Consider the following 26,171-nt stretch of genomic DNA (forward strand, 5'->3'; position numbering starts at 1 on the left):
CCAATTCCTGAGCTGGCCTGAACCCCTATTTTGTGAAAAAGGCATTTAAGTTCTGAACTTCTCTATGTGGGAAACCAGGCAAAAAACTGGGAGGAAAAGAGATTTCAAGATTTTGCTCCCAAGTTCAGCAGTGAGGAATTAAGGTTTTCTGTGCAAGTTGCGGCTGCAGAGTCATTATCCTATGATCTCCTCAGAACCCTCAGACTTGTGTTCTGTTGCTCCTTTTCCAATTTCCTATAGTCAGCTAAGTTTTCCATTGGGTTTTGGGGATTGCCATCATCAGTTACTTATTTCTTTGACTCTCTTGTTTTACTTGCAATAATTTTCTCTGGAGCTCTCTACCATCCATTCACTTTCCAAGCCATGAAACTTAGAAAAGAAGAGAGTCCTGTTACTTTAGCGGGGAAAAAGGTGTTTTTTACCACTTTTCTCAATAATACGTTTCAGCTCTCTAGGTCGGGGTTCTCAACTTTATCTCTGAGGCCCCCCCCCAACATACTATAAAAACTCCATGGCCCACCTCTGACACAGCTGTTTTTCTGCATGTAAAACCTAGGGCCGTGATTAAGGGGTGGCAAGCAGGGCAAGTGCCTGGGCCCCATGCCATCAGGGACCCCACAAAGCTCAGTTGCTCAGGCTTCGGCTTCAGTTCCAGGGCCTGCAGCCCCATGCGGTGGCTTCAGCTTTCTGCCTTGGGCCCCAGGAAATCTAATGCTGGCCCTGCTTGGTGGTCCCCCTGAAACCTGCTTGTGGCCCCCCAGGGGACCCCAGACCCGTGGTTGAGAACCACTGCTCTAGCTGGTTGCTCCCTTGATGTGCACCTTCTTAACTAAAAGTTTTAGCTTTTGGGGGTTAGTTTGATGAGCAAATTAACTTGAACTGTTTTGCTATGTAGGCAAAAACATCCAAAGTGTAAAGAATGCTCACTTGGAATGAACTCTCCCTCAGCTCCTTCTGGTAGAGTTATTAGTGTTTGTCCAATTATAGCCCCTCTCTGTCTGTGTATAAAATGTCTTTGCTGTCCAAATATTTCATAATCTTTTTTGTAAGAGAAATCTTACCTTTTGCCTTAGGCTGTTCCTTTAAGTCATTAAGCTTTGCCATTCATTTCATTGGGAGCACTGTTGGGGCCAGTAATAGTGGTTGAGATATTCCAGTGCCTGTTAATGAGCCCTTTTATTCTTGGGTTCCATACAATAGAAGCAGCTTCTGTGTCTACCATTGCTGTTATAAGCCATAAAAGTTAAAAGGAACTTAAATTATCATGTAAATGAAATTCTATAAAGTACGTTGCTCTGTATCTAAGCAGTATTTTGGAGAAGATAGTATCTGCGTACTGTATCTTGTCCAATTTTTCAATATTTCAGTGTGAGTAATTATTAGACACCCTGCTGTTTGTCAGGGTTTTTTCCAGATGAAAACAAAGTATATTTTATATATTGTAAAAAAAGGAATACTGTAAATCAAGCTAGGATTAGTCTATACAATATAATGTAGCCTGGTAGCTGTCAATGCTCGGGGAAAAAAAAATTCTATAAAAAATTACTAATTGGGCTAGTGGAAAGGTAGCTTTCAAGAAAATATTTAACATTTTAATCAAAATTGAAGTTAAAGGAAATTTATTTATTAATCAAGACAAGCACAGAACAGGGCACAACCCCATTAATGCACCTTGGGAATAACTGATCATAATGCTTAAAAGGATTATGCACAATAAAGTTGTAATAGATCAGATTTAGACCAAGTAATCAATTAAACCATTAAAACTATTTAAATTTAAAGAGTAAATATTTTGCAGAATAGATTTGAGATGGTCTGTTTTGAGACCTGCAGATAGTGTTTAGCAGAGTAGCATACAAACAGTAGCAACATACAGAATGGATGATGGAGGAGTCAAACAGGAATTGTAAAATTCACAACTAAAGGTTACAAGTGCATTATGGATATTAATTAGATCAAACACAAAAACAAGATTTAAATGTTCTAGTTTAAAAACAAATTTATCTTAAAAATCTACATGTTAAAACTTTCTAACAGGTATGCACTCTACTCTGTCTGCATGTTCCAGTGCAACATAAACTTCCAGGATACCTACCTGTACCTCTTTTGCCCTGCATTTGATTTAAAGCAGGGATCTCAAACTCAAATCACCACGAGGGCCACATGAGGGCTAGTACATTGGCCCGAGGGCCACATCACTGAAACCTTTTCAGACAATGATACAAAAGTATAGTCAAAAATGAAAAAAAAAGAATATAGTATGCTATTAAAAGTCAATGTATTCACTTTTTTAAAAACCATAATGCAAAGAGGGATTTTAATAAAATATAAACACTCAGTAGTGCACCTCACTCAAACGACAAAACACGCATGTACTTTTAGAATTATGTCCGTTAAAGCTCCCCCTCTGTCCCCGGCCCTGCCCCCATTCCAACCCCTACCCCAACTCCACCACCTTCCTGCCCCTATTCCAACCCCTTCAACAAATCCCCAGCCCTGCCTCTTCTTCGCCTCCTCCCCTGAGCATGCTGCATCCCCGCTCCGATGAAGTGGGCTGTAGCTCACGAAAGCTTATGCTCAAATAAATTGGTTAGTCTCTAAGGTGCCACAAGTACTCCTTTTCTTTTTATATATCAAGGTACATGCTAAAACACAGCTATCCAATGAGAGAACTTGCATGCAAATAGAAAGATGCAGGATTATTTCCAAAGGAGGGCAGGACAGACAGAAAATGGTGTTATGACAGACTGCAGTGCCATTGAGTTGTGGGACACCATGAATTGGCTGCTTTATTAGTATGGTTCTCCCATTTGTTTTTGTTTCATTTTTATTATATAACTTGAAACTTCTCCCAATTACACTAGTGTTAAATTAATGTAGTGTGTTGTGGCAAGGTAGCCAATTTTAGTTTGGTGGGTCCTGCGCTTTTCTTGGTGGGGAGCCAAGATGCTACCTTTTGCTCCTCGCTCTGAGTCCCAGCCCCTCTCAACCCCTGTGGGTTTCTTACCTTCATCCCCCTTAGGTGGGGTTACCCTCAGTCCTTAGATGCTAGGGGGAAGGGAGTCTCCCTGTTCTGCTGGGCAGGGTCCCCCTTACTCCAATTCTCAGGTCTTCCAAATCTCTCAACACACCTCCAAGCTCCAGTCTGTTCTTCTTCCTCCTCCTCCTCTGTCTGCCTGATGCAGGGGGTTTTATTAGGTTCCTAACAGGGCCTTAATTGACTGCAGGTGCTCCAGTTAACCTGCAGCCACCTTCCCTAGTTTACAGGGAACCACACCTTAATAGCCTTGAGCTTATATATCTAGCACTCTCCCACTACTCCCTGGCCCTCCTGTATCACAGTGTATAGTTCCCCTCAATTTGCCACTAATTTAAGTAATTATGAAGCCTATGAGGAAAACGTATAGAAATTGGCTTGATACTGACAAACTTTAAAGGAAAAATAAAATAAAAATGTTTGTCAAGTTTCATAGAATACTCTGTAGGTGATTATTAGTTTATATCAAAAGCTAGATAATGAATTAACAGTTTTGTACTTCTTTCCTAACAACTATAAAGCAAGTTTAATTCAAGTATATAATGTATCAGCATTTTACTGTATAAATCTTGTTAGCCTGCCACCCAGTTAATGTTCTAGTTTAAAAAAAAAACAAACCAGAAAACAGTTATAGGGCTTGGTTTTACAGAATATTAACAATGGAATATGGAACCTTTTACCTCTCACTTGTTAGAGGGCATTGCAGGCCATCTGTGAATGAAGATTATCATTTGGTAGCTCTCCAGTGGCCTATGTAAAATGAGTTCTTAGGCCCGGTTTCTGGTGAGGAAAAAACGTCATCACCACTACAGTTTGCTGATTTGTAAATTGGTCAAATGTTGAAGGGGCAGTGCCACACTCAAGAATGACATGCACATGATATTGATAAGATTGTATGTGATGAACCTAAACAAATGGGCCACTTATGTTTCTGACTTCAAACCTTCTGCTATTTCCCTGGACAAAATCTCTGAAAAAACCCAAGTATCCTGGGGTTCTAATGGGCCTTGCAGTACTGCTAATCCCAAGCATTCAACAATCATGAGTCAGGCTCCAAAATATCAAACATGTATGGATTCTTTTTCTGTGTTTTCTGGTCTCTGAGTCTTTAGGCTACACTCAGGTGATGTTGTCCAGCTTTTTCCCCTGACCATAAAGGTAAAAACTTATTTTAAAAAATACCGACATTCTCATGACTCTGAGCTGGGGCTTTAAGAAAAAAACAAATATAGTGAGATTCCCCTCACCGGGTCCTGGAGCCTGGGCTCCAGCCTGAGCCCAGAAATTTTCACAGCAATGAAACCGCTCCGCAGCCTGTCAGCTGGCATAGTCCAGCCGTAGTCTAATTGCTGTGTAGGTGTATACTAAGTCTTTCAGTACACCACATACTCATTATTGAAACTAAGCTTTAAAATTAACAGTTTTTTATACATTATAATTAGGCTTGGCAGAATTCAATTTTTAGTTTTTGATAATTTTGACAGATATCAGTTTATTTTGAAGAATTTTTTTTTTAGATTTTTATCTTTTTAAATATTCACAGTTGTACAAAATTATGAGGAGTCCTGCAGTGGAGGTCAGACAATTATTTAATGACAGCCGACAGCAGAGATTCAAAAAGCTGAAGCTTTATAACTGTTAAAACACACATTGTCTACATCACGCTTCAAAATATACACAATAAATATCCTTAAATCAAACCCTAATAATTTTTCAAGCAGCATTTTCTTACTTTGCCTCTTTGTAAATTTTGATTGACAAAAATATTTCCCTATACAGTTTTTGTGTGTACGGTAAAATCAACATTTATCAATATGTACCCATAAAAACTGAATCCTTCAGAGCCTGGTTATGGTGCACAAGTAATCTTTTATAAAGAACATACCTAAGGAATTAAAAATTCAGAGTAAAGGCTGACTGAATGAAATGTGTAGCATTGGAGAAACAGGCTGTGTTTCTTTCAAACACTTTCTGGTTTTGTTACTATTAATTTTGATCAGGAGATTTTGAACTGTAGACATTTCTGTGCTTTGGGGCATGTTAACCTGTCTAATCACTAAATTCTTAACTATTATTTTCCTGCTATTGCTTTGTATAGGGTTACCATCGTGTGCAAATGAATGTTTCTTAGGGAACATCTTGCATAGTAAAAATATATGTACTGTGGGTACTGTTTATGGAGGGTGGCTTAGGTGTGGAGGAGAGTAGTCACAAAATAGTACGTCTTATTTTGTGGTAAACAAAAATTAATGAGGGGGGGTGATGGAGTAATTGAATGAGCATGGGCATGTGTTAGGAATTTGAGGCCAAACCCCAGTTCACATGATGATTCACTCTGACAGAGCTATGCATCCCTACTCTTACCACACTTTCCCCATTCCAAACATATAAGGATGTTTGCAGAGCACTTTGAAGATAAAGTGCCTTTATAATTGCTATGTATCATCATTTTATTATATTAGATCTGACGTATAATTAATATATGCCATCTGTTCTCCAGTAGTCTTATTTTTTTCTTCAAAACAACAAATACCTTACTGGATCAATTCTCGCAATCATGAATATACACATCTGACTGAATATTTATTTGCTCATATGCGTAAATCACCTTGAGCATTGCAAAATGATGCAAATATTGCTGGCTCCACCGTATTCCTTAAATTGTGTATTATCCTAATATGGCTAAATGAACATCAAATTAGGAAAAAGTGTTTTGATTCCTCTTTCTACTCCCTTAATAGGTTTCTTTGGAAAATTGTGTCGAGGTTGGGCGGATTGCCAATACGTACAATCTTACAGAAGTGGATAAATACGTTAATAATTTCATCCTGAAGAACTTCCCCGCATTATTAAGTACTGGTGAGTTTGTGAAACTCCCCTTTGAACGTCTTGCCTTTGTGCTTTCAAGCAATAGCCTTAAGCACTGCACTGAGCTCGAACTCTTCAAGGCTGCTTGTCGCTGGCTACGGTATGAGGAGCCTCGAATGGAATATGCTGCAAAACTAATGAAGAACATCAGATTTCCACTGATGACACCACAGGATCTTATTAATTATGTACAAACAGTGGATTTCATGAGAACTGACAATACATGTGTGAATTTGCTTTTGGAAGCCAGCAATTACCAAATGATGCCGTACATGCAACCAGTCATGCAGTCAGAGAGAACTGCCATTCGATCAGACAATACTCACTTAGTAACATTGGGGGGAGTGTTAAGGCAGCAACTGGTTGTCAGCAAAGAATTACGGATGTATGATGAAAAGGCACATGAATGGAAATCATTAGCTCCCATGGATGCACCAAGATACCAGCATGGCATTGCTGTGATTGGAAACTTTCTATATGTAGTTGGTGGACAGAGCAATTACGACACAAAAGGAAAAACTGCGGTTGACACGGTCTTCAGATTTGATCCTCGCTATAATAAATGGATGCAAGTTGCATCTTTAAATGAAAAGCGTACCTTCTTCCACCTAAGTGCCCTCAAAGGACATTTGTATGCAGTTGGTGGTCGAAATGCAGCGGGTGAACTAGGTAAGTGTATTTTATCTTGAATGTATGAATTTTTGTCTTTCTTTTCAGGTCTTAAAATTATGCTGTTCTGTGGAAAAGGGAGAGAAAAACAAGTATCCTAATTTGAAAACAAATTAAGTTATTTCTTTCCAGCAGCATCTATAGAGATGCTAATTTGGACACGGTCAGTGAATTTCAGGTACACTTTTGTGAAGGAAGTTCAAAATAAATTTAACTTGTAGAATAAAGTGACATGTTGCTGACTGATTTAGATATGTAATATCCAGTGTTTTCATCTTTAGCATCAAACTATTTAAAAAAAATGCTCACTGCCATTTATTTAAATGTTTGTGTAAGCTTTTACTGAGTTTTGCAAAGTTTCTTTAGAAGGAGCTTTAAATATTTGACTGAAGAAATGTTTGCTTGCAAATAGATTAACCTTTTCTAGTTCTGCCTCTATATAAGTTGCTTTTCAAACACATCATGATTTAGTAACCTCATATATCATGTAAGCCAAAATAATTTAACACATTTTTATTTGGATAAGAATATCTGTTATACTTGTAGGAAATCTGTGCAGTTGCTCTCAAAAGATGTGACTTTTTCTTGCAGTAATTGCAATAGTGATTTTGGAATATCAGTGTTTTAAACATCTTTGTTGCTTAAAGACAAGCCAATAGCTTATCTGTGAGACTAAAAATGTTCTGACACACTCCACTTGTTTGTCACTAAAAATTACTTGTTCTTTTCCATAATCTCTGCACCTCATGGTTAAGTGTCTCACTTCCTATTAATCCTCCTTTCTTCACTCCCTCTTTGCCAAAAATTGTAATTCATTTTACTTGGAGAAAAAAAGGTCTAAATAAAAATTAGAAGGAATAAAAAATGATCAGGCAGTAGCTAGTTACTTTTAATTTAGCATAAACCATCAGAAATGTAAGATTAATCTTTCTCTCCAAAAGCTGGTGGTGTTCAGAGTTGATACATAGATTTGACTATATGTACCCATTTGTAAATTTTGTCTCTGTGCATTAGAAATACAATAATGAGATACAGTATTATACTTCACATTTCTGATTGCATAATAGAATTTCACTTAGTGTGATTTAAGTAAGTGTACACATACAGATGCTTTATTTAAGCTTGCAGTCTCTCTGTCTCATCCCCATTCACAGCAGGTACTTGGCAGCAGACCTGGCTTTGTGGTGAAATCTCCTGTTACAAAAACTTCATTACTTTTATGGATATACTGCAGTGTATTTTATAAATGTACTGTGAAGTATTGTCTTAATTTAAACTAATCAGAAATGTGATGTAGCATCTGATTCTCTCTCCCCTTCCCCCATTTTACTCATCTACAAATCTGCAAAATTCAGATAATCTGCAATGGATTTCCTAGTCATATAATAAACGTCCTGTTTGGGAAGCATGGAGTGCTAAAGTTGTAGACTTGTAATTCTTTCAGCAAAGTTTGAATAGCAGAATTGATTTTTGTGATTTTTTTGGTGTTATAATATGTTAAAAACTGTGTGTTTAACATAACTTGGTTATTTCTTGCAACCATTTCATGATTTATATCTAAATGCATTTCTAGCTAAAATGATCATGATTGGTAACTTTTCACTTCATCTGCCTGGTAGTGCAACGTGCAGTAAAAGTTTAGTGTCTTGTGAGTGTACCTATTGTATAATTAATGAATATCTACCATCATTCACTTGTGTGAACTAGTGTCAGAGCACCTGGGCTTCAGTGGAGGACCCATGTTAATGGTTCACCCTAGGAGGATAATCCATTCTGCCTGTTACTTGGCATGGGTGGCACCTTAGTCTCTCCTTTTCTCTGCTTGTGGCGCACAACAGTTAAGTCTCCTGAGAACTGATATGCTTTGGTCTAACTGAAGTGATTGAGCCCAATATAGGGATATCTGGGTGAAACTTAATGGTCTGTGATATACAAGTCAGACTTGATGGTCTCTTCTGGCCTTAAACTCTAATTTTCAGTTCCAGCAGACACTTAAGGAGCTTTAATCAGACTTGCATACATAGATGTTCCTGCAGTACTATATTTTGCTGTCTGCCACCACAGATTAAATAGCTTGTAGATGTCCTTTTCCTTTGGTTTTGTACGATTTGAAAGTTGGTAACCCTAATGCAAACACCTTGCCCCATCCCTTGTCCAAGGCCCCGCCTCCTGTTCACTCCATTCTCCCTCCCTCTATCATTCGCTCACCCCCACCCTCACTCACTTTCACAGGGCTGGGGCAGGAGGTTGAGGTGTGGGAAGGGGTGAGGGCTCTGGCTGTGGGTGTGGACTCTGGTGTGGGGCCGGGGATGAGGGGTTTGGGGTGCAGGAGGGGGCTCCGGGTTGGGGCCAAGGGGTTCAGAGTGTGGGAAAGGGTTCAGGGTTTGGGTGTGGGGGGGGTGGGGGGTTACAGGCACTGGCTGGTGGGGTGGGGTGCGGCCGGGGACGAGGGGTTTTGGGTGCAGGAGGGGTCTCAGGGCTGGGGGAGAGGGTTGGGGAGGGGCGGGAAGGTTGTGGGCTCTGGGAGGGAGTTAGGATGCAGGAGGGAGTTCCAACCTGGGGCAGGTGGTTGGAGTGCAGGAGGGGGTTCAGGCTGCGGCTCTGTCTATCCATCGCTTACCTCAAGTTGCTCCCAGAAGCGGACGGCATGTCCAGCTCCTAGTCAGAGGGGCCAGGGACCTCTGCACTCTGCCCACACCCTTAGTGCTGCCCTCACAGTTTCATTGACCACGGTTCCCAGCCAATGGGAGCTGCAGAGTCGGCGCTCAGGGCGGGGGCCACCTAGGAGGCGGACATGATGGCCGCATTGGGAGCCGCACAGAGCTTGGGCAGGCAGAGAGCGTGCCTTTACCCCCACCCCCACCTCCCGTACCATCAACTGGACTTTTAGCGGCCTGGTCAGCGAACCTTGGCAGTGTTGACCAGAGCCACCACGATCCCTTTCAACTGGGAGTTCTGGTCGAAAACCGGACACCTGGCAACCCTAATTTGTATCATCTCCACAGCTCTCTTTGATTTAATTGTGGGTTGTGGGAACTGATGCATTTACAGGTAAGACTTGCGTGCTCGTGGAGAACCCACTTGGAGGCTGATCATCTCCTCATGCATTATGCTAGAAGCCAAAAGTTTTTACCTCTTCCCTGAGCATGTAGGATTTATCCATTGGAACCATTTTGTGTTGGTGATTCCAGCTGACCTCGAGGAGAAATGTTCTTCATTTTTTTTTAAAGTACTTTTTACATGCCCAGGGCCATATCAAGATCTCACATGTAAAGTGGTTATCTCTACCTAGAGTCTGCTGTATAAATAGCAAAGTCATAAAATCCCAGTCTCATACTTTCCCTGACTCCAATACAGTGGTTTGAGTTGATCTAAGACATTGATTAGATTGATATACATGAGACTGCTCATGTCAGTGTCCATACACAAAGTTGCAGCAATTTAACTAAATCAGTATCAAATCACATCTTCTGTTAAACTGCATGGAGACCAGGCTTTGAAGTTATAGAGAGCACTGAACCGATCTCAAGCGATAACATTCTGACCTAAATTTCCTTTGCAGTCTCAGTTTAAGACCGGAAATGAAGAATATTCTGTTTAAACTTTTGTGTAGAAGTACTGTTAAACTGCTGCAGTGATTTACATGTACAGCTGGCAAAGCGATTTTGATCCTTTTGCATGAAAAGCTCTATATAAATGTTAGGTATTCTGGTTGCCTAGGAGTTTGATTTGGGGACTGAAATATTCTGTTTTTCTTCCCATGAATTGCTGTCCAACTCATGTTTCACTTTAATTTTTCCTTCCATAAAAACTGGCAGTCTAAAGATCTGAAATCCAGTTTAGCTCTCTCTTCACCCCAATAAAAAAAAATCCTAACTTTTCATAAATAAGCAGGTTAAATGTGCATTGGAAAACTATTATGGAATTTGCCCTCCTGGATTCAAACTGATTTCAACTTCTTAGTTATTATATGTGATATGAATTTCTGAAAACTTGAATTCAACTTTCCAAGGAGATCAGCTTTAAATATTGGCTCTCTAGATGTTAAACTCTCTCTAGTCAATTCTGTGGTACTGACTAATTTACCGTCCCTTTCAGGCACAGCAGGGTCTAAGGGTCAAAGTTATTAGAATATCTATCCTTTTCAAAAAGTCTCCTTTAATCAATAATAAAAGGGATACATCTATGGGGTCTTTCAGACATGGTACCCAAAACATTTCTCAAATATTTTAAGCTTATTAGAACTGTGTAGTATTACTTTTCACCATAGAAATGTCTGTTTTTCACTAGTAGTAAGATGATGATAATAGTAATTTAACAATGCATACTAGTACCCATTTGAAACCTTCAAAGGGAAGTTACCAGAATTGGAATTTGGCAAAGACCTCAAATACCTAAAATTGTAATGGGTTTCTTTAAGGCCTCATTTTCAAAACAGCAGAAGTGCAGGGCTATGGACAGCTCTACATCTGATTTGAGCATATAATTACCCCAATTGTGCATGGAAATTAGATATGGCTGGTTAAGTGGGGATGTTAATGGATAGAGAAGGGAAGCCAGAATCAAGGGAGAACACTCCAGGAAGTGTATCTGTCGGAACAAACAGAGGAGGTGACCGAGAAAAGGAAGACTCCAAAGGAAAGAAGGTGTGGAAGACAAATTGGGAGGTGTCTTACAGAAAAACCTGAGAGATCAGAGGGTATATAATCTCCAATCATGATAAATGCTGGTAGATTGATAATAGGCTCCCTTTCTTGAAGATAAATAGGGGTAGCCATATCTTGTTGGGAGAAAGAGTGGCTGTATTGTGAGAATCATGTGGCCTGGCTGGGGTGGTGGTACAGGTCTAGATAAGCATCCTGAAGTTTCGATGGTTAATCTCAACATATCCAAAACTCCAGAGATTCTGGGTTCTCCAATAACTAGTTTTATATGCCACCTTGTGAGTGGGATCTAGTGTACTTTCATATGTATTTTTAAGTATACTAATACAAAACATCACCTTGTATTGATATCAAGTCATAATACAATACACAGGGCGCAGAGAATATTGGATTTTCATGAGAGAACATAAAAGAGCAGCATGGAAATTTCAGTTGTGAGGCCTAGTTAATTGAAGAGATACGCAAACAAAACAATTCTCTGGAATGGGAATGGAACACCAGCTATGTGACAGCTGAGAGAGCAGTGGTTTTCAGATTTGTTTATTCAGAGAATTGTCCTTGTAAAATTTATAAATGGTGGTAACAACTGTAAAAACCCTCAGTAGTATCCCAGCTGGGTCACTCTGCGACAGTAACTCGAATCCCAAAGAGAATGCTGTATGAGAGATCCTTTCAGACTGCTAGTAGGAGTATGGTAGTAGGTATGCATCCGATGAAGTGAGCTGTAGCTCACGAAAGCTTATGCTCAAATAAATTGGTTAGTCTCTAAGGTGCCACAAGTCCTCCTTTTCTTTTTTCTAGTAGGAGTAGTAACAGTATTTATAAGGGAACCATCACTATGCTATATTTGTGAAAAAGATGCAGCACTTTATAAGAACAGGTCCTACACTCTCCTCTCTGACAGGATGATCAAATGAAAATCCTACAAGTGGGAACAAAGTAGAGTTCAGTTTCCCAGTGCTGGAATACCCATGTACGGGGACAGTAGTCCTCTAAGAGGTATGTCTACAGTGTATCTGGGGGGTGAGCCTCCCAGCCCAGGTCCGCAGACTTGTGCTAGTAGATCAAGTGCTAAAAATGGCCATGTGGGTGTTCTCACTTGGGATGGAGCTTGGAATCTCAGGGTAGGTCTACACTACCCGCTGGATCGGCGGGTAGCAATCGATATATCGGGTCGATTTATCACTTCTAGTCTACACGCGATAAATCGATCCCTGAGCGCTCTCCTGTCGACTCTGGAACTCCAGCACTGCGAGAGGCGCAAGCAGAGTCGACGGGGGAGCTGCGGCAGTCGGCTCACTGCTGTGAAGACGCCACAGTAAATTAATCTAGGTACGTCAACTTCAGCTATGCTATTCTCGTAGCTGAAGTTGCGTACCTTACATCGACTCCCTACCCACTAGTGTAGCCCAGGGCTTAGGCTCACCCCAGCCCCCTAGACCTGAGAGTAAGAGCTGTAGCCTGAGCTGCAATGTGTACACTCCCAGATGCACTGTATACATGCTCTGGGTGCTCCTATAATACAAGTAAACAATGGTAATACATCTCAAGACTCATTAGAAGTTATTGGGACAAAATTGATAAATGTCTGCGTGCTCCACAAACAATAACACAGGTGGCCGTGTGAAAATACAAGCAGAGTTGCATAATTTGGGACTGCTCCAGGTGTGCCTTTCGAAGTATCATGAAAAATAGCTAACTTCTTTTAGTTGTGAGTGTAGCATCCACAAGATTTTCAGTCAGAATTATGATCTTCAGGTTGGTAGTGATCATCTAAAAAAATGAACACTGCAGCTACATAGCTGATGTTCAAAAAGTAAGGATTCTGGAACTGACAATAGTCCGTTCTCAAACGGGCAATTGTTTTATAACTTTGTATGAGCCATAATATTGTACACTAGCTTCTGCATGCTGTATCTGCTGTCCCCTGTCCTAACTTGTCTGTGTCCTCATCTGTAGATCCTCCCTCCAGTTGGTGTGGGATGAACAGCTGTCTGGTGTTTTGGAAATAGTGATGTTGAATTTTTGGTTGCTGCTAAGTCCTCTGTGGCTTTTTTGGGGGGGCTACTTAGTCCATAGTGTGCTTAGTATTTTACTAGAACTGGCTTTGTTTTTTGAAGATTTTTTTTCCCCAGATTCCTAAGAAGTGCCAGAAAAAAACTTTACATATTGTCCATATGTTCACATTGCTGGGCTAATGAAATTGGTGGTGTTGATCCACTACTAGGAAGTAAACAGTCAAACTACCAGGGTGGATTGATTTTAAATCGTTGATTTTAATTTAATTAAATTAATTAATTTAATTAAAATTTTAATTAATTTGCATTTGTACTTATTTTCCTAAAGAAAGATAATTCTCATTGGTTGGTAGCCATTAAAACATGAAGACACGCTATATCTATACACTTTTATTTGAGCCTTTATGTAGCTTAACTCTCATTTAGTCAGATCCTTAATTTTTACATTTTTATTTTGCTAGAAAACCGTGAATAATGCATTTCTTATTTACTAGATGATTAATTTTTTACTTGTGCAATGTGTCAAATCTATTTGGATGGAAATTCGAACAATTTAAAAATGCAAAAAAGCAGCATTTTAAAGTTATTTATTTTTTAATTAGTTAAATAAAACTACCTTAAATGTCCTGGATACATAAGAAAAAAGTTGATCAAAAATTATCAAAACATGTTTTGCATTTAAAACTTATTTATGAAGTAAAGGAACTATTATCTACAGTTAGTGAGTGAATCAACATGATTGTTTCTTGTCATCATGTCCTTCCAGATTTTAGAACTAGTAGAAATCATAGATTGGAAGAAGAAAACAAGCTGTTTTGCTTTTTTCAACTTTAACTTTGAATGAACTAATAATTGAACTGAAATAATTAAATCAACTGAAATGGAAATAGGAGTACTTGTGGCACCTTAGAGACTAACCAATTTATTTAGTCTCTAAAGTGCCACAAGTCCTCCTTTTCTTTTTGCGAATACAGACTAACACGGCTGTTACTCTGAAACCTGAAATGGAAATATTCTCCCTGAACCTGCAGACAAGGTTACTGCTCTCAAAAGTGGATTTAGCATATCAGGAAACACTGGATCCATGTGCTTAGCCAGTGGCTTCCACCAGTCCAGTACTTTGATTTTCTTTAAAACTCTGGTTGTAAAAATATACTGTTTTAATTTTTTTTAATGTAAATTAAATTATTTTAATAGGTTTGAGTAAGTTTAGGCCTTAATATATGTTGTCATAACTTCAAATTTAAATTTAAGTAAATCTGTTTTTAAAAATAATCCTGCATTTAATGTAAATAAAATCTGATTTAAATTAAAAAAAAAATTAAAAAAATGATTTTTATCCTCCCTGCAAGATAACTGTTCCTCCATTTGGAGAACAGGCAAAATTGGAACGGAAGGATGTTTATCTAGCAATTGGTAGGGGGTAGAGTTATCTACGTCCGAGCCAAGAAGTTTCAGTATTTCAGTTCCAGACTTGGAACTCCGTAGCAGAAAGTAAATGTAGACATTGAGAACCAAAAATGTTTTGGTTCCAGATATGAACAATTTTTTCACTGACCTCTTTTTAGTGTCATGCATATAAATTTTGTATTGCTGCATCCATTGATAATTGGTAAGTTTTGTTTTTCAAAGACTTGGCTTAACCTACATATTATTTAACCAACCCAAAAGTCACTTAATAATTCTATTGTTTATCACAACTTTAATAAGTTGTGATATGCTAGAGCATAATTGATAATATTTACCTTATTTACCTTAATTTTGTTCCATACTTTTGGTCCATTTAACAGACACAACTGGCAGCATCTACTCAAGAGATTGGTATTAAAACAGCAGATGCATTTCAGGGTCAAGACTATTGGTATTTCCTCAATTTCATAAACACTAAATTAGCTCACAAATTATACCTGTAAATCAAGTGTGCAGCTTGTTGTGAAAGAAATGGGATGGGTTTGGTCTTTTTTATGTCCTGCAGCAATGACTTCTTGTGCTGTGGCCTTGTCTGACCTCACAAAGTATACAGAGCTGACTTGGACAGTACTTGGATGAGAAATGTCCAAGGAAAATCCAGGATGCAACTGGAAACAGGGACTTGTGTGAGTAATTTAGTAGCTGGCACTTTCCTTCTGAGTTCCTGCTGAATCAGTTCAACACACTGTTCAGGGTATTGTCATTGGAAGTATCATTAGTCCTGAGGTAGTGATGAATTTTTGTTTAGGGAGTTACACTCTGTACTGAGCTTACTGGTGGGTAGGGGTGTGTGTGTGTGTGTGTGTGTGAGAGATGCCCCTTTTTGCTAGATTCCCCTTGCTAAAGTGCACTTTGGAAGTACTCTCAAATTCAGAATTACTGCCACAGCTATATTTTGTCCTTAGAGATTGTCCCTAAGGATTTTTTCAGACAATTGAAAATATCCTGTGTGCTTGTTTTAAAAATAATAACCAAAAAAATTAAATAGTCCTTTTATAATCCTTGTATCATGGTAATGACGTACCGAGTCACACAATAGATTCCTGCCAGCACTGCAACTGTCATATCTTTAGAATGTCAAGATTCTCAGCCTTTCAATTTTATGTATTTGTGTGTCATGCTGATGGTTTGAGATGACAGACTTTAAAATTAACCCTGGCCCATCACACCAGTTTGGGAGTTTCAGTACTTGTCTAAGACTGAATAAAAGCAAGTCCTATGGTAATATTTAATCTCTGAAAACGGAAGACGTTTATAGTCAGTGTGTATGAAATGTGATTCAGTTCTCTGAAAACAGAGTTTGCTAACCTGACTTGATTATTTAAAATTAAGAGGTTTAATTTGCTTTCAAGACAACAGCAGCTTTAACATTATGGGTTGCTACACCATGCATTGTAGTCAAACTATTATTGCTCCCTCTTAAGTCTCTGGCCACATCTCCTCTTAAGCTACTATTCTGAATACCTCATTCATATCCTTTTCCCAGGACCATGTCTGTGCCTTTCATAAGGCCCCTAAATCTGGAACTCCCTTTCTGACCCCATCCTGTTTCCAAGTACCTCCTCTAACCTCTCCACCAAGGAAACTTAAACTGTGATTTCTTTTTAAATTATTGACTGTTCTCAGTTGCCTGCATTATTTTCACGAGCAACCAAATGTTTGTATTTTCACCCTTGTTCTCTTACAGTTTGACTATTCCCTTAGTCCCCCACAAGGCAGATTGATTTATATCAGTGATTTAATTCAGCAGCAGGAAATCTTGATATCAGTAATCAATTTTAATCTTGTTTTTCATTTGTACTTCTTATTTGTCTAAAGAGAGGTTGATTCTCATTGTTTTTAATTTGGTACTACTTTTTGTTAACCAGGAGGATAAACTATAGCAGTTGTATAACTTGGCATATACTTATTCAGATCCTTAATTTTTGCTCTGTTAGAAAATAGTGAATGATGCATTTCTTATTTCCTAGATGATTAAGTATTTACTTGTGATTTGTGTCAAACTGCATTTGGATGGAAATTAAAATTCAATTAAAATGCACAAAAAGAATAAAGTAGTTTATTAGTTTTAAATAAAATTATCTTAAATATCGTGGATACATAAGGAGAAAAGTGAGTTTATGAAAACATGTTTTGCCTTTAAAACTGATTTATTAAACAAGGAAAGTATTAATAATTAGTGAATTGATGTGATTTGTTTCTGGTCACCATGTCATTAAATATTTTAGATCTAGTAGATCTCATCCTCTCTCACCTCATTTTTATTCATAGATAGTAACAGGAAAATAAGCTTTCATGCTTTTTCAGTTGGTTTCCCAACTCTGAACAAATAATTTAACTGAACTAGTTGAATAAACTGAGATGAGTGAAATATTTTCTCTGCAACTGCGGAAGCTATCAAAAGCTGATTTGTCGCTTCAACAGTCTCTGGTTCCAGGTGTTTGACCATTGACTTCCACCAGTTCAGTGGTTTGAAGTTTCTTTAAAACTTCAGCAGCAAGCATGTACTCCTTGAATATTATTTTTATTTAAATTATCTTACTATATTTTATTAAGTTTAGGCCTTAACACAGGTCATCATTTTAATTACATTTTATTTTTAAAAATAAACCTATTTAAATTTTTAAAAACATCTTAAATCATTGTTTATCTACCTCAGTCCTGCAAACAAAATTGCATGAACAGAGTCCTGTTCCCACACAGAGCTGCCTTTAAGCCAGTACGGCCCTACATAGTTTTCTTTGCAGGCTTGGATCCTGGAAGCAATTTGGGTTAGACCTGTATTCTTTTTTGTGAAGTGTCATGCACTTCTGTGGTGCTGTATAAGTAGTAAATAGCAGTCACTACAAAAGGTGGTATCACATTCCCAAATCAAGAATTCATATGCCAGGTGTCCTTTCAGGCAATCTTTGAGTGAGTGGCATAATGGGATTCTAATGCAGTAGATAGAGCACAAGCTGGGTCTGTATCCATATGTGCCTGGGTGGGACACTTTTAAAGAAATGTGACTAACACAGGTCCTTCTGATTCCCTAATGTTTTCATCCACTTAAACATGTTTAAAGTTTGCTCCATATCAGTTTCACCAGGCACTGGAAAGGTTGTATGAGAAGGAGGATTAGAAAAGCAGAATTACCTAATTTTATTTTCACTTTTTTTGAGCACACCATAGTGTGTGCAGAGCAAGATAAATGAAAGCTGTGGCAGGCTAAGCAGCAACTGTATTGAATGCAAACCAGGGGAAACAATTGGGCAAGAGTTTATTCTTCTGCACCTGTGGGACAAAAAACGTATAGGCTATTCAAGGATATCTTTAACTACACGGAGTAACTGAACATATCTCTGAAACTTTCTTATATTAATAACCTATTTTTCATGGATGTATTGTCTATTTATGAATGTATTAATTTCACTACTACTGCACTCAAAATCAAATTACCATGCTAAATTCAAGCACTCTTTTGTTTGTTTAACAGCCACAGTGGAATGTTACAATCCAAGAATGAATGAATGGAGCTATGTTGCAAAAATGAATGAGCCCCACTATGGTCATGCTGGAACTGTGTATGGGGGATTAATGTATATTTCAGGTAAATCGTTCTTTTAAGTTTATGAACAAAACCCACCACACATGAGGCATATTGGCTACATACTTTTTCTTACTCCAGTGGGTGAAGGAAGAGTAAAAGAATTATTCTTACTTTAGATATAAAACATCTGCATGTTTCAAACAGTGATTCATAGCTTCATACAAAGTTAGTCAAATAACACACACTTACTAAATCTCTAAAAGAACCATTTTAGATAAAAATACCGCTGTTGGTAGATACTTATTTTAAACCTGTCTAATTTGCAATGCTCACTAGTACATCTTAACCTTCGGTGCTGCATTTTTATGAACACAAACACTCATAGTTGTCAAACAGAATTTGTCATTTTGCCCTTAGATAAGTAGTTACCTCACTAAGGATTGGAAAGGTTACATAACACTACAAATACTGAGATAAAAGTATCTACTTATGTAAGACAAAGTTGGAAGGATTTTAAGGTTAACCACAGTATGTGAGTGGTTTCAGAGTAGCAGTCATGTTAGTCTGTATCCGCAAAAAGAACAGGAGTACTTGTGGCACCTTAGAGACTAACAAATTTATTAGAGCATAAGCTTTCGTGAGGTTCAGCTCACTTCATCGGATGCACAGAATGGAACATATGGTAAGATACAATCTATCTTACTATATGTTCCATTCTATGCATCCAATGAAGTGAGTTGTAGCTCACGAAAGCTTATGCTCTAATAAATTTGTTAGTCTCTAAGGTGCCACAAGTACTCCTGTTCTTTTTTGCAGTATGTGAGTGGTGTCTTTACTTTTCACTGCTTCTGTGTTGCTGTAACTTTTGATTGGTCCTGTGCCTCTGAAAGGCGATAATGTAATGCATGCTGTTCAAATCAGGATCCATAGTTATCCTGAGAAAGAAAGTTCTCTGATCTCCCATATAATTATTCTGCTTTGAGGGGAATTCCATGCCAAGTCAATAAATGGTCCCACCTGATGTACTCTGATTTCACATGCTTTCCCTGGGTAGTGGCATTTAGTAGGCTCCATGCCCACATTTTTGCCTCATGCTTGTTCTAAATAACACTTGGCTCAGAATTTCCACTGACCTCAGACAAGGACACTTCCTTTTTATAGCGATAGTGCAGCTGAAATGAGTGCATTGCACCCAGTGTATATTTTACAACCACTCTAAGAATTCTGTTTGCCCTCCTTTAAGAACTCAAATGCAAATATTCTATGACATTGGTTTATTAGATACAGTTTGAAGCCAGGCATGATAGGGTGGTTTTAGTAGATGGATTTCTCATCAGAAGGGATCTGTATTTTTTTACATGTTACATTTTAGATAAAATCAGGGATTTGTCATGTTGCAAAAGTTGTTTTAAAGTTAGATTCCTCCCTTTCTAATTTATTTTCTATCTACGTATCTTTAAATTATTAGTGAGCTTACAGTCCCTGCTGCAGCTTCTCACCTTGCTCTTTGTATTCCCCACAGGTTTTCTCTGTCTGTCCATATAGACACCCTTACGGGTGCTATTACCTTAGTGATGAAAACAATGTCAATACCTAGACAGTCTCTCAGTAGAATGTTCTCTTGTTCAGGTTTTTATCATCTGACAGACTGCCAAGCACTCATAGTGGTGGCTGCCATTAGGTGGCTTAAGCAGCTCATTAATCCTCTTTTTGTTTCTTTGCTTGCTTCCTTTCCAAAGAGCTCTTAAGGGCTTTTTTAAATGGCTTTTACAGAAGTCAAGGATTCTGCAAATCCTGTGATAATCAAAGCATTACAGTTTTTAGGTCAAATCACTTAGACTTATGCCTGTCTTCTGAAAAAGTCTTGTTTTATAGCGATCTCCTACAGTTAAACAGGTAGTTGTATAATTGTCAGAAACAATGCCATCTTGAACACATCTGTGATGGCTGAAATTAGTGTAGCTGCTTTCTCTAACCTCACCTGAAATCTGCATGCCGTAGGGAGCAACTTGATCTTGGAGTCAGAGTACACTACTGGGAGCTGGGAGACTTGGGCTCTCGTGTCTGCTCTGCCATTTTCTTAATATGGCCTTGGGAAAGCGTGAGAACTGAAGGCCAGTTAGGAGGAGCTGGTCAGGCTTGTAGGTTGACCAACTAGTCGGCACACAGGCCTCAAAGGTTCTGGGCATATGTTGCTTGTTGAAAGAAATTTGACTTTTTATAAATTTTATTAAAACAAAAATTAAAAAAACCAGATCACCAAAGCTCAACCTACTATTAATATTAAACTTAACTAACAGTAAAGTACTACAACTGTCAAATAAAGGGCAAATCGAACATGTTAGACTCAATATTAAATCATCAAATTAATGCGAAAAATAATCAGTCTTTTTACAGATTTTAAGAAGGTGCCTGTCCGTATTGTTATAATTCCCATCTAAGGAATTTTGACCAGAGGGAGTCAAATCTATAATTGCTTAATACTAAAGCCAAATTATTATCTGTCTGGACAACCTCAAAGCCAATTATAGAGCTTACTCCTTGGATTTCAGTGTGATGGCTAACCCTTCCTCCCCAGAGATGGTATAATACAGACTGTAACAGGAAGTTCTTGATAAGCCATTGTTTAACAACTCTTATTTTCCTGAAAATGTCAGTGACAATCTCAATTCTTTCAGTTCTATTAAACATAGGACACACAACATACCCTAATGAGTGTCTCTGAGACATTTAGAGCTGATTATACCTGGGGAAATTTTCTTTCAGGCTCCGTCCCTGTCTGGCCTTCATGAGTGCAGCCCCGGTTTCACTTCCATGCCCTAAACATAAAAAGGTTAAAAACAAGACAAAAACCCAAAAAGAAAAAATTCTATTTAGAATAGCAAGGGCTATACAGACTCTTCAGCTCTCTGTCTCCTAGAGTTTGGAACTGTAGTCAAGGAGTCAGATGGTGGTGATCTGCTGGCACAGCACTTGTTGCTTGTGGGATTCCTTCAGGTACAGGTGAAGACTAGAGAAGGCTGTAATGGCTTTGTAGTTGATGTGACTTCCTCTCTTCAAGATTATCAATATTGGGGATTTTGGCAGGTCAGTCTTCTCTCAGATGACTTAGTGACCCAAAACGGCAAGGCTTCTTGGCCTTACCCTTGATTCTGAGTCTGTGACCTTAATTCTGAGTCTGTGACCTTAGCTACTCAGCCTTAACTACCTACATGGAGCCATGTAGCTTGGTCCAATCAGGAGCAAATTTGGTCAGGGAAAGCGTCAATATGGAAAAGTCCTACTTAAATCAGCCATTTAAGAACTAGTCAGTGTTTTGCATACCTGAGAAACTGAGTCTGTGATCTCCTCCCCCCACCCTCCAAGTATAAAAAATATCTCGTACATTAAATCTCTTTTTAGGAAGCTGGCATGATCTTATGTGGGTGAAAGGTCTTAAGGTGACATTAAATCCCCAGTTTACAGTAAGTTCAATATGAAATTCTATAAAAATAGCTTATTGGAAAAAATCCTAGTAATAAAACCAGTCCCTCCAAAATCATTCATCAGCAAAATTAAAAATAAATTCAAATTTATTATCAGTTTCATCATCTTTAATTTCTTCTTCCCTCATTCTTTTTGACCTTCCATTCCAGCACTAGGCTATTGGTCAAAGAGCTTACTTTCTGAACTCTTCGTTTTTACATAGAAAAATTACTTTATAGCTTATCAAGAAGAAGCCCATTTGAAATATAAACCCCTACTTTTTATATAAGGGTCTATATTCCCATATAAGCTGTCCCTCATTTAACTCCCTGTTGCTTATTTTCTTTATGGTGCATTTGTTGTTGGAGCCATTGATGGAGATTATCACTAAATAGAGGGAGGAAAAATCTTGCTATCAAGGCATGTTCCTGTAACTCTACAGACATTGTTAGCCCTCTCTAATGCCGGTGGTTAAAGAAAAGGTACTATGTTAAAGAGCAGCTATGTCTAAGGAAGCATGAGGTTACGCACTCAGGGTCACTGGCCAACTACTAAAGTTTACAAACTTATGTGACTGTCCCATTTTATGCTTTCGTTTGTAGGAAGCGATCTGAGAAGTAGGTAAGTGGCCTCTGAAATTTGCGCTGTTTGAAGGGATGTCAAAGTTTGCTGTTCAGCATCAGCTGAAGTGGCAGTAGTGACGCGACTTGAAAGTGAGTAAGTGCTGCTTGGAAATGGGTCAAATGGAACAAAAATCCTTCCCCAGGCAGCACTGTTCATTTCACTCAAAGCCACCACTTCTGGTTCCTCAGCTGATGTCAGAGTCCCTCTGATATGCTCTTGACAGAGATGCTCTTCAGAAGTAGCTTACTCACACTTGGACAATTGCCTGTCACTAGAGAGCCGGTAAAAGGGATGCTAAATAGTAGTCTGATTTCATAGTAGCAGCCGTGTTAGTTGGTATCTGCAATAAGAAAAGGAGTTCTTGTGGCACCTTAGAGACTAACAAATTTATTAGAGCATAAGCTTTTGTGGGCTACAGCTCACTTCATCGGATGCATAAAATGGAACATATAATCTCTCTCTCACTCACTCACTCTCTTGGAAGTTGCCATACAGACTGTGAGAGGCTAATTAGTTAAGATGAGCTATTATCAGCAGGAGAAAAACATTTGAAGAGGATTAAGAGGAAACTTTTTTTTTTCTCCTGCTGATAATAGCTCATCTTAACTAATTAGCCTCTCAGTTTGTATGGCAACTTCCAACTTATCTGTATGTGTATATATATATATATCTTACTATATGTTCCATTCTATGCATCCGATGAGGTGGGCTGTAGCCCACGAAAGCTTATGGTCTAATAAATTTATTAGTCTCTAAGGTGCCACAAGTACCCCTGTTCTTTTTAAACAGTAGTCTGTCAGATTGGGACCATGAGCAGGGACAGTGTGCTCACTTTTCTCAGAACTGTTGCTGGTTCTTTAATTTCAGGCTCTTGAGTTAAATGAAAGTGGGGAAAAGTTTGCCAAATCAGAAAGTTTCAAATGGGAAAGGAGTGCAACTATTTTCTCTTTTTTTAAAAGATTCATATAAACAATGGAGAATTAGTCAGAGAGCAGAGTTGCCTCTCTCAAATCCACAACTAGAGGGGAACCTTTGCACAAGTATATCTCACCAGTTCAGTTCAGAGGGCGGGCTCAGCTGCTTTCTCAGGAACAGTACTCTCCCCTCTTCAGGACTCAGCAGAATCCTCTTCACATAGTCCAAGTTCTGTGTTGGCAAAGAGGTAGAAACTGGGTAATCTGTAATGAGGAATGGACAGGATGTAGATGGAGCCAAGGGAGATGCACCATCTATGGCTACATGGAGCTTACTCAGAAAAGAGAATACAGCCTGGGACTATGTTATCTTGTTGATTGAGCCATTCCCCAGAATTCCCGGGGGGGCCACACTCCGAGTTTCCCTACTAATGCAGGTGCCATGGTGTGGAGATGCGTGTGCTCAACACAAACGGTTCTGGTCTCCCGTATCTATATCCTTGAGCAGTGGTTCTCAACCAGGAGTACGTGTACCCCTGGGGGTTCGCAGAGGTCTTCCAGGGGGTACATCAAGTCATCTAGATATTTTTACAACAGGTTACGTAAAAAGCACTAGCTAAGTCAGTACAAACTAAAATTTCATCCAGACAATGACTTGTTTATACTGCTGTATCTAGGATACACTGAAATGTAAGTACAGTATTTATATTCCAATTGATTTATTTTATAAATATATGGTAAAAATGAGAAAGTAAGCAATTTTTCAGTAACTGTGCTGTGACACTTCTGTATTTTTATGTCTGATTTTATAAGCATGTAGTTTGTAAGTGAAGTGAAACTTGGGGTATGCAAGACAAATCAGCCCCCTGAAAGAGGCACAGTAGTGTGGAAAGGTAGAGAGCCACTGTCCTTGGGGATCTTCTAGAATTTGTTGAAATACTGTTACATTTTTGCTATGACTTGTTTATTCCAGGGTCAATATTACTTTGATTTTCTTTCTTTCTATAGGCGGAATTACCCATGATACTTTCCAAAAAGAACTTATGTGCTTTGACCCCGACACAGACAAATGGACTCAGAAAGCTCCAATGACAACAGTTAGAGGTCTGCACTGCATGTGTACTGTTGGAGACAAGCTTTATGTTATTGGCGGAAATCACTTTAGAGGAACAAGTGATTACGATGATGTTCTAAGCTGTGAATATTATTCACCCACCCTAGACCAGTGGACTCCAATTGCTGCTATGTTACGTGGGCAAAGTGATGTTGGGGTTGCTGTCTTTGAAAATAAAATCTACGTTGTTGGAGGGTACTCTTGGAATAATCGTTGTATGGTGGAAATAGTCCAGAAATATGACCCGGAAAAGGATGAGTGGCATAAGGTCTTTGACCTCCCAGAATCACTTGGTGGCATTCGAGCCTGCACTCTTACAGTTTTCCCACCAGAAGACAACACAGGGTCACCTTCTAGAGAGTCACCTCTGTCGGCACCTTAAAAAAATCCTTTGACTTACGGTGTTGTGGTAATACCTTTGCACTGCATCATGGAGTGTCTCATTTTTCTTCAGTAGTATCTGTTAGGCTTAGCCTACAGCAATTGGTACAGTTACTGAGGGAGAAAAAAAAAAGACTTTGACATTACTTGTGCTGTTTGTTTGGCCTAGAATGTTTATCGAGTGGTTAGCAAAGATTATGGAAAAATGTACTCAACAGAGCCAAATCTTTAAAAGTGAGAAACAAGATATTGTCTATAAAATATATGAATTAGGTACGTTTTTAATGTTGTGTATTGGGTGTGAGGTACCTTACAACTTACATTAGGAAGCCCAATAAATCAAATTGGAAGGGGTCATAGTGAACGTGTAATTATGTTCACTAACCTTCATATTTGAAAGTCTTTCTTCCTTTCATCTTTGATTGCAGATTTTAAAGGGAGGCGGCCTGCACCCATGTGAACTATGACAAAAGGTTGCCAGCAGGCCTGAGCTACCTCCCTCTTTTCACAGAGTATTTTTGACACATCTCTTTACCTGCCCAACTGGGTGGGTGCTTTAAGAGCATATGGAGTTTCTTAGGCAGACAGGAGAAATCAAATAATAATTTAAAAAATATTAATATTATGCAACAGGTGGACCCTGTGTAGGCTGGGGTTTTTTTAATAGCATATATTGAGGGGGTTTTCCCTGACTCAATTAAGTGACACTTCAAACAGAAGACTTAAAATGTTTGGGCTTTTTAATTTTTGGTCTCTTTCCCCTCCCCCACACACCCAGTAATCAGCTTCCGTTTGTAAGGGAGCATAAGCTATTAATAAATTGGAATTCAGTACAGTTGTATGACCTGTTGTATGCCTGTATTGAGTTATGTAGATAAGGGCTAGGAATGTTAATTCAAGCCACTAAATTTGTCCAAATTGTTCCTTCAGATCAAATTTAATCTAATTTTTCTCCTTCGCTGTTGAGATAACTTACATATTACATGTCCTTTGTATAGTCTCAGTTAATAAGGTTATTTAGCACAAAGTGCAGCTTCAGCAGGAGAGCTGCTTTTTGCTCAGTGAACTCAGACTACCATGTTTTACCTTCTTTTGTTCAATAAAACTTTTAACTGCAATTATTCAGCCTAAGATACCTCATTAATGTTGCTTTGATTTTCTTCTTCTGCTCACTGTTACCAGGGATACACATTGCATATATATGTGTGGGTAGATTAACTTGCTAGGAAACCAATGCACAAGTGGTCTCAAATGGGTACTTTGACCTACTTTCAAGGCACTATTTTGGCCATACTTGTCTATTGTAATTTTAAGGACTGAAAATGTGGAAATGTCTGAACAATTGTGCATAGAGTGAGCTAATATGTAAATGTTAAGCAGTACAAATGTACTACACAGTAATCTTTATCGGTTCCAAC

The 26,171-nt window shown here is 38.6% G+C and overlaps 1 protein-coding gene across 6 annotated transcripts in view; it reads left to right on the forward strand.

Annotated features, from left to right (window-relative positions):
- Window positions 1–25,871, forward strand: part of KLHL13 (kelch like family member 13) — a 118,931-nt gene extending 93,060 nt beyond the window's left edge. For all 6 annotated transcript variants that reach the window (XM_084639677.1, XM_084639674.1, XM_084639676.1 and 3 more), the window contains 3 exons: window positions 5,779–6,574; window positions 18,202–18,315; window positions 24,267–25,871. In XM_084639677.1, the coding sequence (XP_084495803.1) occupies window positions 5,779–6,574; window positions 18,202–18,315; window positions 24,267–24,754 (1,398 nt within the window). In that variant the 3' untranslated portion in view covers window positions 24,755–25,871. The remainder of the gene's footprint in view (window positions 1–5,778; window positions 6,575–18,201; window positions 18,316–24,266) is intronic.
- The last annotated feature ends 300 nt before the right edge of the window (window positions 25,872–26,171 follow it).

This window comes from Lepidochelys olivacea (assembly GCF_965140295.1).
Source record: "Lepidochelys olivacea isolate rLepOli2 genome assembly, chromosome: 9".
Lineage (NCBI taxonomy): Eukaryota > Metazoa > Chordata > Testudines > Cheloniidae > Lepidochelys > Lepidochelys olivacea.